Source organism: Toxotes jaculatrix, chromosome 3 (genome assembly GCF_017976425.1).
Source record: "Toxotes jaculatrix isolate fToxJac2 chromosome 3, fToxJac2.pri, whole genome shotgun sequence".
Lineage (NCBI taxonomy): Eukaryota > Metazoa > Chordata > Actinopteri > Toxotidae > Toxotes > Toxotes jaculatrix.
The window spans coordinates 1,029,028-1,040,519 of NC_054396.1; the positions used below are offsets into that span (position 1 = coordinate 1,029,028).

An 11,492-nucleotide genomic window follows, 5' to 3' on the forward strand; every position below is an offset into this window, starting at 1 on the left:
CTATAATCATATTTGTCAATTGACTGTTCATCATCTAAAGTTAAATCCTAATGCACCTTGTCTTTAAATTTACTTTTGGTTTTTCATTTATTGAATTTTGACTTTACATAATTTATTGATTTAACTTGGTTGGTTTGCATGAATTTCTGTTAATAATCTGTTGTATGTTTATCTTGTGCACACAATGGCAAGTTTATCCCCACAGGATGTTGACCGCTGGATGACTGGATTACTTTGTGCTCCGTTGTCCAAACGTCCAAACTTCACATTGGCTGATGCAGGATGTGGAACAACAGTGACTGCTGGGAGGGGGGCTGAGAGCTTTGAAGGAATTTCTCCAGGGGGGGAACAGCTGTTGTCACCAGGTGGCTGACTTTGTAGTTCCTGGAGGCTGTTTCCTCGACGTGTCGTCCGTGGCCCGGTTTTTGGTCAAAGCCGTGGACTGGAAGTGTAGTTTCACTGTGTGACTGAAGTGTTACTTGTAAGATAAAGCAAGAAACAAACAAACAGACAAAAAAAGACTACAAAACTGTTCACACTAACAACTTAAACTCTTTACTGTTGACGAGATTTAAAGGCTGCACTTCATAAGCAGTCTCTTAAACATGAGAAGAAAACTTCAAAACAGGTAAACAAAGCATGATGTGAACCAAAAATGTTTCTTAAGTAATTCCAAGAAGCCTTAATCCTATCCCTTCAGATACATTCATATGTTCATACAATCCATAGTCACACGGTACCCTGCTCCACCTTCTTATAACAACACAGCAGTCTCATCACCTGCATCATCACATTTAAAGCACATGAACCACAGTTTAACCAGCATGGCGTACTGGACCACATCAGTCCAAGCTGCACTAAAAAGATTCTTGGTCATGTTACACTGCCTAATGCAGTGACTGCTCACGGTCCACCACTGATCACAGTTCAGCCTTGTTGCGTCCATGTCCTTCTGCTCTAAAGAGCCGCCGCGGAAACATTTTCATCAGCACTGTTGGCGGCGGCTGCCGTGCCCGTCGGCGTCCCGTTGACAGGCGTGTGCGGCGTGACCTTTGCCAGTCGGTGCTCTTTGCTGTGGATGCAGCTGCGGGTGCAGAGCTGGCAGGAGGCACAGGGCAAGTTGCAGCAGGGTAAGAAGCGACAGATGCTGACGCGCCACAGGAACCAGCCGGGAGACCAGCAGCACCAGCATAGCGCTGCACCGCCCGCCACCACGGCCAGGACAATGTAGAGAACCAACAGAGACAGGGAGGCCGGGGAGTCTGGAGATGAGAGAGGCAAAAGTCCAGTTCTCAAATCATGGTGGTGAAAGCAGGATTCAGTTGGTTTCAGTCTATTAATGGGATTTGTTCATAAAAAAAATAATAATAATAAAGACAGCCTGATGAGATGCAGTGAGTACTTGCAGGTCAAAAGGAGATGTTTAGATAATGAACATCAGGACAGAGAGCAACAATCCCAAAGGTCTCCAAATACAACTCATTATCAAATGAATCTGTTCATGAATCCAGAGTTCAAGTCAAACTGTTCCTACTAGCACACCTGAAGCTATTTAACCTTCTCCACACAGGTGATGCAGCTCTTCTGTAGGTAAATGTTTCTTTGACAGTCATCTAAGCTACTGACTGTGGAAGAGATCAATCTTACATATTGATATGCTAATTAATATGCTAATTGTTCCCAGCATTTACTCTCTTGGAAGATAAAATGAATTCACCCACAGCCAACGCGTAGCTGACGGGCTTGCCCAGACACTTTCTGTTTGCACCTCTGACGTTGGAATGGAGAATGGAATGGAAAAGGCTGCTTTGTTGTGAGAATCCATCACCATCTATTGGCGTACGAGTCTTTAGCTGAAATTAACAAGTCAATGGCCACCTCCATCAGCTTTACGCCCGCTCATCAGGTCACTTTGCATCCAAATGGACACTTTGTTAATTCACCGGACTGCAGGATGTAACTGTAGTGAATTACCCAGTGAGTTATTCTTGTCCCGAGTGGGACATTTTCCTGCTGGTTGAGTTTTATTATATTACAGTGGTCACTCACCTGTTACTGATTCATGGCTGGGGCTGCTGTCTGGCATACCACAGTTCATATGTACAGGAAGTGGCACTGTGGGTGGATTCACCAAAGGTGGGGGTGGGGTTGCTATTGGCGGTGGAGGTTCGGGAGGTAAAAGCTGACCTGCTGATGAAGGACAGATTTGGGTCACCACATTAAATGGTAGGAAATATCATTTTGACCTTTAAAGACAGCCCATTTCATTTTTTATAGCTCCCCAAAATCTTAGACAGGTCTACTACTCTCTACAGCAGTATAGAGAGTTGCGTGTTTAAAAGGGCTTCTATGAGATTTTGAGAGTGCTCTAAGATCAGGGACTAATAAAGTCAGGGAGTATATCTGAATCTGCATCACAAGTGCCACCTCATCACCTAACTGACCTTTGCAGCCGGTGGTGAGGTTTTCTTCCAGGTCACTTCCATCCCCACAGTTGTCAATTCCTTTATCATCACATACCAGACTAAGTGGGATACACTTCCCATTCCTGCAGGTGAAGTAGGGCTCACTGCTGCACTCTGATTGGTTAAAACCTGCAGAGGAAAGATGACAATCAATCAAGTGATGGAAAAGATTCAGAAGGATCAGAGTTCACCCGGGGTGGAGGTGGGGCAATGATCAAAATCCTTTCCCAACTTTAACCACGTCTGTGTTTTTCTTACCCAGTCTGAAGGAGGTGAAGTCCCCCACAAAGTCGACTCTGGGCTGAGTCCCCCGGGTCACCAGCCTCAGGGTCAGGTAGTTTCCTGTGGACAGCACTGGCCGGGGCGGGCTCTTCCCACAAAGAGGGGGCCCGAGGGGAGGCGAGCTCCTGTCCCGTCCGTCATAGAACTGAACATATGAGCCGGCATGACACGGATCCCCCGGGCTTTCACCAGAGGTGGGCTCCAGCCTCGGGTTGAGGGGGGCGGGGTCACGTGGGGACTCTGGGAAGAGAGGGGCTGGGCTCAGAGGGGCCACTCGCAGCAAACTGTAGACCAGGAAGAAACGGAAATGGAACTGGACTTTGTCTTTAGGAGAGCTGGCCTGCATGGTGAGGTGGCAGTCTGTCCCCATGGTCACAAAGTAGTACTTCTTGGATTCCTGGTGCGAGTTGACGATCATGCCGTCCCCCCGGATCATCTGGCCACAGAAGTCCACCACGTTCACTGACAGGGAGAAGACACCAGAGACGGAATCCTCAGAGACAAACTGATACATGGAGCATTTCTATAATGAAATGAGTCGAACTCCAAAAGGATAGAAAACAGTTATGACAGACTTTTTTAAAACACAGTATTACACAGATCACAGAGGCAAAGACACTGAGTTGTCTCTTTTGGAGGCTCATTCTTTCCACAGAAATCTGTTTCTCAAGTACCTCACTAATCCTGTGTAGTTCCCAGAGTGTTGTTTTTTGGTTTTATTATGGCTATGGAAACACTAATCTGCATTAATTCTGTCTGACTGCAGTCTTCCTTGAGGTCTCTTGTTTGTTAGTATCATGTGTGATAGCTATCTGGGATTGGTAGGAGCTGATAAGTAGTGCACAAAGTCTAAAATTTCAAAGCCATAACATGGCTGTGCAAAAAGAAAATTGCAAACAATGCAACACATTCTTGTCATGGGATGTGTTCAGTGTTTCATAACTTTATACATTTTACTTGCTCCATTCATTTCAATCAATTCAGGTGTTCCAATGACCTCCATGGCCACAGGTGCATAAAATCAAGCACCTAGGCATGCAGACTGCTTCTACAAACATTTGTGAAAGAATCAATCGCTACAGACCTCCAAACTTCATGTGGCCTTCAGATTAGCTCAAGAACAGTGTGTAGAGAGCCTCGTGGAATGGGTTTCCATGGCCAAGCAGCTGCACCCAAGCCATACATCACCAAGTGCAATGCAAAGCGTCGGATGCAGCGGTGTAAAGCACACCGCCACGGGACTCTACAGCAGTCGAGATGTGTTCTCTGGAGTGACGAATCATGCTTCTCTGTCTGGCAATCTGATGGACGAGTCTGGGTTTGGCGGTTGCCAGGAGAGTGGTACTTGTCTGATTGCATTGTGCCAAGTGTAAAGTTTGGTGGAGGGGGTATTATGGTGTGGGGTTGTTTTTCAGGAGTTGGGCTTGGTCCCTTAGTTCCAGTGAAAGGAACTTATTAATGCTTCAGCATACCAAGAGATGTTGGACAATTTCATACTCCCAACTTTGTGGGAACAGTTTGGGGATGACCCCTTCCTGTTCCAACATGACTGCGCACCTGTGCACAAAGCAAGGTCCATAAAGACATGGATGAGCGTGTTTGGTGTGGAAGAACTTGATTGTCCTGACCCGATAGAACATCTTTGGGATAAATTAGAGCAGAGACTGTGAGCCAAGCCTCTGGTCAAAAATTCCCATAAACACATTCACACACTAAACCTTGTGAAAAGCCTTCCCAGAAGAGTTGAAGCTGTTATAGCTGCAAAAGGTGGGCCGACATCATATTAAACCCTATGGATTAAGAATGGGATGTCACGCAAGTTCATTTACGTGTGAAGGCAGACGAGTGAATACTTTTGGCAATATACTGTATATATTTCATTACTTTTACACCTTCCCTTTGCATAAACGATTATAAAGTCCCAATGTCCTCAAATGACTATTTAATAATTAGCTGTTATTATTGCTTAAACTTATCAAAGAGTACGTAACATCATTAAGCATAAATAAGTTTAAACCATAAAATCTGATGAGGTTTTGCACCTTTTCCACTTTTATCACGGTCTCAGAATGTTTCCACGTAGATTGCTAGCTGTATTTGACCTAGCACGTCCAGGTATACCGTGACCTGCTGACTGAGATTCGATCCCTGTGTGTGGTTGAAGAATACAGCTCAATCAAAAACATTTAGAGTGAATTTGCCAAAGATTTTATGTTTAACACACGGGTAAATGTAAAAACGCAAACACGTTTGTGTAAACCTAAATCAGCCATGTCATCAGTGCGGTGATTGTTTGAGAAGCAGCTCACTGCTCATCCACAGGCAGGACCAGGACAGATGGGTGGGCAGATCTGGTTCCAGCAGCCCACACCCAGCCGCCCACTGCCCCCTGCCTCTGGGCTGCAGGCCAAATAATGAGAAAATTTACGACCACCCCTCAGAGTTTATTAGCTCCGTTTCCCTGGGAGACAACTAGATCCTCTTGCACTGACCTCCAGGAATGTCCCAAAGCCTGGGAGCCCCTGTTGGTGGGAAGAAACCCATCCCCTCGTCACTGCCCAAGTAAATCCAAAACCTCAGTGGACAAGTTCAAAACATGGACAACCAGAGGACGCCGAGTCCCCAGTAAACGTTTTTACAGGCCGAAAAATTCGACTCTTTTTAAACACCATCATTGTAAATGGAGTCATTTCAGAGAGCAAACCCAGAGGGCGAGTGAGGGTCAATGTCCTGAGTGACACACTGTAGTGAGAAATGTCTCTGAGACAGTATTGTGTGGAAAAGGGCAGCAGCCTCACTCTCTGTCCATGTCTTATTCCAACACTGGTGATTCACCTATCACTTTCCACTTAAACTGATCCAGTCCTTCTTTACACCGAACAGGACATGACCAGGACAGTGAAGGGATACCACTGAACTCGCCTAACAGGGCCACAGCAAGGCTGAGTCGGTTACTAACTATCTTCTATCAAATCATATAAAATGTTATATCACAATATTGATATTTGTATTTTCTGAAAAATTTTGATATTGTATATTCACAAAAAGATGGGAATAACTGTCTCATTGGCTCATCAAAGAAATGAAATACTTAAAGAACTGAGGAGCTTCATCATGTTGATGCAGCAACCACACAAATTCAGGTTTGACTTAACAAGCACATTTTTGCTGTCTGACAAATTCATATATATATATATATATATATATATATATATATATATATATATATATATATATATATATATATACACATAGAGAGAGAGAGAGAGAGAGAGAGAGTTGTTCCTGGATGAAATATTAAAATATGTAAAGCTTGACAGTTCTATGATCCATCACAGTGAACATCAAGCCGGCTTTTATTTTTTTCTTTAAACTGTAACGCAGTGCTGACTTTCCAACTAAATACGCATTCAAACTGCACTAACAATAATGCAACTGTAAGACTTAATGCAGACTTATTATTATTTAATCTTCTTAATTTAAGTTGCATTCATTATTTTATATAACTATTTTATATTACTTTACACAGCTGAGAAGGTTTGAGTTAGCTGGTTTCTCTGCAGAAAATTATACAGCAAAAGCTTGCGGTCAGTGTGGTGGGCAAAAATACAAATAAAGCAAAGTATACATGATTTCTATTTAACAGATATGGTCTTTTAATCTAAAAAAAAAGAAGACAGAACTAACCGAGAGCTGCGCACAGTTAGAGAATAATGTGTATCATGTAAAATAACACAAGTTCTAAGGTATATTTTGCATTTTAGAAAATATCTATATTTTCTTTCCTACTTGTACTTTGTCTACTTCACAGCTGTGAATGATATACATTTTCAGTTGCTAGTTACAATAATAACTAGAATGTTCTTAATCAGAACATTTAGTGTCAGGTCATACTCATCCCACTGAATCAAATGTATGTATTTTTTTGCTTTTGTTTTACAAGAATAAAATGTTGTAGCAACAGTGTGTGCTCTGACTGAAGCTCTCACCCTGTGAGATTAGGCAACACATCTACAACAACTCTCTGCTGCTTCCACAGAAACTTTATAAACTATAACAGGGTTCTCTCACATTCGTCGCAAAACATCCCGACCCAGCTGCGCCACTTTCAGCTGTCAGGTCAGTGAGAGTCCGGACTGGATCAGGTCTTACCGGTCTCGATGGCCGAGCTGTGCAGAGTCAAGCAGCAGAGCAGGAGGAGCAGTCTGAACAGACGCTGCCAGCAGCTCTCCACCTCTACCTCCATCTCCACCTCCATCATCCAGGCTGGAGACGCGCGCGCAAAGAGGAGAAAGTCCGACGGTCTCACAGGCAGGATCTCGCGATCATTCTAACTTCACAACAGCTCTGTCCCGCTCTGCTCTCCATCACAAATACTCTCAGGCTTTTAGACTGTTCCCAGTTGAACCTCCTCCTAGCCCCCCTCGTTCACGAGTCCTCTCATCTCCATAACAACACTGCATCCAATCAGCTCGTGTTTAAAATAAAAAAAGAAAAAGAAAAGAAGTGACGCCCTGTAAACATCCACAACTTCACCATTTATAATAAAGTTGAGTCATGAGTTCAACACAATAACTCTTCTTCCTGATTTGTGTTATTGTTGTTGCTTGTAACTCTGATTTTTTTTTTCACTCTGAACAGAAACAGTAACAATCTTGGCATGAAATCCAAAGAGGGCCCTGACATTTTTCAGAGGATGAGTCTCGTGGCCCTGTGGTTGACTCTCAGCAGATACACAGCAGACAAAAAGAGAGTTACAGTTGCTTTGTGATGCTGTAGATTGTACACAGCTGTTTTGGTTGCATTTTTTTTTAGGAAAATCATGTGCAATCATGTTCTGGCTCAAAGGAGCAGTGATGTGCTGTCATGAAAACAAATCATTTCCAAGAACTTTACCATCTTCCATAAATGCAATAAATTGATATGAAATGTAGTTTTATTTTGAAATGTTATTTTATGTCTATGTCAATTTGGACACTGATGATAAGTAGGTGTTCAGGCTGGGACCAGAGCAGTGGATCACATCTGACCATCTGTCTAATAAAGCCAGCCTCCCCCCCAAACACACACACACGCGCACACACACACACACAATTTCTGTGTCTGCTCCTGAAAGGTGGAGAAAGGAGAAGAAAAGATTGTGCAGTCAGGCTGAAAACATCTGAATGTTCTGCCTGAATCCTGAAAAGCTGAATCCACAAAACAAAGAGCTTTTGATAAGATCACTCATGAGACTCTCCTGTCACTGGTCACTATTTTCACAAAAACAAATAAAATAAAATAAAAAAAATAAACATGATGAAAATACTTTGACCACAAAGTAAAAAAAAAAAAAACTTTTTTCGTATTTCCAAAATCCAGATTCAGGAAAAGTAGCCTGGTGTAAAGGTCCATGAAATAACAGGAGGTCTATCAAGTCCCATTCCTCCCTCTACCTGTGCACTGTGAACAGGAGGTTCTGCACTAGGGTCCAGGTCCAGATTTACTGTGTGGTCATTTGACACATGGCCCCCTCTTCAAGGCTTTCGAGGCCCCTGTAGTTCTGGGGGCCCCAGAAGCAATAGAGTGCTTTTCTTGGTTGGTAAAGCAGCTTTGAAAAATGACAGTCAAAGGCAGTTAAAACTGGATTTTGTTCTTGTGAAGCTCACCACACCTGCAGCCTGACGCTTACCTGAAGCAGCTGAACTCAAACCTCAGCATACAGCTGCACTATAGCTTCAGCGGGTCATTTCACCCACAATCAGCTGCAAAGTTTCTAGAGATATTTAGCCATTAATGTAGCTTTGGCTTCACTTGGTGACAGTGAGATCTAACTCAGAGATTTCTGCTTCCAGCACAACATGAAGGAGGTGAATGAATAAAGATTTACACAAAAAAGAAAAATATTAAACAGCATCGTGTGTTTCCACAGAGCATACCTGTTCCCCTGGGTAGTCTGCTGGACCTATGAGAGAAGTTCTAATTGCATGGTTTCTGGACATGAAGTCAACTCTGGACAAAAAGCCTGCTACACCAATATGTTGGCTGGATGTGAAAAAGTAGGCTTTTCTACTGTAAAGATCAAAACTCAACAACAACAGGGCAAACGGCAAAAACTCTGTCCTTTCAGGACATCAGGACCACGTAAACCTCCTTTAACACTGAGCACTGCTTCAAAAATGGTTTTCATCCTCATCCGTGTTTCCAAAACCAGGCTTTGTATGAATCTGCCTCCCTCCTGTGGCTCAAAAGAAAACTGCAGCTGTCAGTTAGCATCTGAGTAACCTGCTTTCAGGCTCACCTTGCTGCAGTGATGTACAGGTGTACCCCAGGACCCCGTGACATTACTGGCTGGGTGTGGTTTCAGGTGCTGCAGAGGAGCTTCACACTCCTCCTCTCTTGCTTTTGCAAGTGTAATTGCCTTACAGTTTAAGAGAAGAAGCTCAGCCCAGTTTGAGACGGTTTTTTTTTCTTTTAATCTTAGAAAAGGTCAGTTTTAAAAACACAAAGAAAATCAAAGGTAAAGGAGTATTTAAAAGATACAGATCAACTAAAACCAAATCAGTTTCAAAAGGATATTTACAAAATGTAATTACATACACTTATATGAGAAGTGTTGGTACCACACAGGAGGTAAAGCATGTGTTGCCCAGTGTTGGTAGCAAGTGACACCTTTACTTTATCACTCAGCTGTATAGACCGGTCACCAGCAAGAAAATCAAATGCACACAGGCTGTGGCCTGCAGGTGGAAACTGAGGTGATTAATGTGGAATATACTGCTGAATGAAAAAAAAAAAAGATGTTAAATAGAAGAACATGAAATGAGAAAATTAAATGAGGAGCTGGTGTTTTCATTTGTCAGGACAGTGTCAAAAGTTAACAGGTTTATGTGGATCTGCAAATCTATTTGCGACGTTTTGACTAAAATTAAAATATCCCTTGTGTAAAGGTTGTTGAAAGGCATTCTGGGAAAAGAAATACTTCTAACTAAAGTAGACAAGGCAGGTTGAGGGAACACTGATACATCAAGACTTAATGTTAAAACCTGATCATAAAACAAATGGTGGAAAGATGTGAACAGACAACATTAGAGTACATTTTTCATCTGCCAATCAAATCTGACTTTCAATAAATCGTTCACCCTGCCTTCTCTTATCTCTATCATTCCACCTAAGGATGTCGGACTGGGATTTTCCCCAGTCCAGTGTGTTTTACCACATAATGTAGTCTGTTTAGCATTTCAAATTTAGTGAAGGCAGTTTAATGCCCAGTCTGTTCTCTAAGGTTTATCTGGAGGGAATCATGAGTCCAAATCAAAAAGGCAGAAGATGCTACAAATTTTTAAATAAACAAAAGACAAAGAAACCAAACACTTGTGAAATAAATGCAACGATCTGATTCACTTTGATCCAAGTGGTTTGAAACATCAAAGTCCCAAACCAACTTCCTGTAATCTGAGCCAATATCAATGCTTTATCTCAATATGAAAAGTGTGTTATGTTAATTACCGAAATATTAAAAATCATGTGATCAAACGACTTCATATTCATCAAATTAATTCAAATGCTTATGATTTGGAAGATCAAAATCCTAAACCTTCAGAAAATGCAGTTTTATGTACCATTTATGTAACTGTGACCGCAGTAAGAAATCAAATCATCATAAGTGACGTTTGAGAGAGCAGTGCAATGTGCCTTCACTGTGCGTCTCTGTAGCAGCACACTGCTTTCATGAAAGCCAATCCAAAGGACAAAAGACTCACAAAGCACCAACAGCATATATAATGCAGTGGCTCACTACTATCAGTAAGTGCCTACAGATACTTTTAAGTCTTTGAATGTTCACTGCAGCTTTCAGCATTTCAGGATATCACAGTTGTGGAATCAGTGCATCAGTTACTGTTGTAATCATCCTTCATTATAGAAACTGATACTTGTGCCCCATGATATCTCCCCCAAACAGAAGACATGAATAAATTTGGCAAGTGTCTTAAATGGAAACAGAAAAACAAGAATGTGTCTCCACCTGCACTCAGTTCAGTTAAGAGAATAAGTCAAAGTCACTGTTTGCTTAGATTTAGGGTAAATACCTGCTCAGTCCTCTGAAAATGTTCAAAAACCTCAACCTGACATTGAAAATGTTTGGATGAAACTGCTCACAGGTGCACAGAGCCAGTGACGAGGGTCAAAGACACTGCTTCAACATGGATAGGTTGGAAACCAGTGAATGAAACTAACATTTTGGACACCAGCAGAATTGACCATGTTAATGTCAATAATTAAGGAACATCCATAGCCCTGAAATGTTCAACTTTGAATAAACAATTATAAAATAAATAGTCATATGAATAAATTGTGTAAAATACAATTTAGTCGTCCCCCTTATTTTCATTAAAAATGCTAAAAAAAAAAGGACTCATCAAAAATAAAAGTGGTGTTGCCTCCACGTCCCCTGTTCTTTTAGCAAGCTAGGTCAGCAAGGGCTAGCAGAATTAGCCCGTTGCTTTCTGTTGACAAGAGCAAAACCGGCGTTGAGGTAATTGTGAATCAGCTGTCTAGCTACTGCTGTAAATTCATATGGCAAACAGACACAGAAACCAACATCTCCATTTATTAATGTGGTTGCTCAAGCTAATAGCAGCTAGCTAACACTGGTAACTCTGTCTTCTCACTTCTATGCTACGTAATAGCATAGAAGCATAGCTAGGAAAATGTATAGGGGGTTAGCATGAGCAGCCTTGTTAAGCTACAGCTTAACAGTAAAAC

The 11,492-nt window shown here is 42.1% G+C and overlaps 1 protein-coding gene across 1 annotated transcript; it reads right to left on the reverse strand.

The window, feature by feature from the left end:
- Positions 1-702: 702 nt before the first annotated feature.
- Positions 703-7,006, reverse strand: ldlrad2 (low density lipoprotein receptor class A domain containing 2). Its single transcript, XM_041034649.1, has 5 exons — positions 6,900-7,006; positions 2,707-3,209; positions 2,445-2,565; positions 2,050-2,190; positions 703-1,262 (listed from the first exon to the last, which is right to left on the reverse strand). Exons 1-5 carry the CDS (start codon positions 7,003-7,005, stop codon positions 958-960), a joined length of 1,176 nt encoding a protein of 391 aa, XP_040890583.1. The 5' UTR covers position 7,006; the 3' UTR covers positions 703-957.
- Between the last annotated feature and the right edge of the window lie 4,486 nt (positions 7,007-11,492).

Coding starts and splice junctions, on each gene's coding strand:
- ldlrad2 (XM_041034649.1), bottom strand. CDS start 7,005: ATGGAGGTGGAGATGGAGGTAGAGGTGGAGAGCTGCTGGCAGCGTCTG. Junction 3,210..6,899: donor CAGCTCGGCCATCGAGACCG/GTAAGACCTGAT, acceptor TCTCCCTGTCAG/TGAACGTGGTGGACTTCTGT. Junction 2,566..2,706: donor TGGGTAAGAAAAACACAGAC/GTGGTTAAAGTT, acceptor TGCAGCAGTGAG/CCCTACTTCACCTGCAGGAA.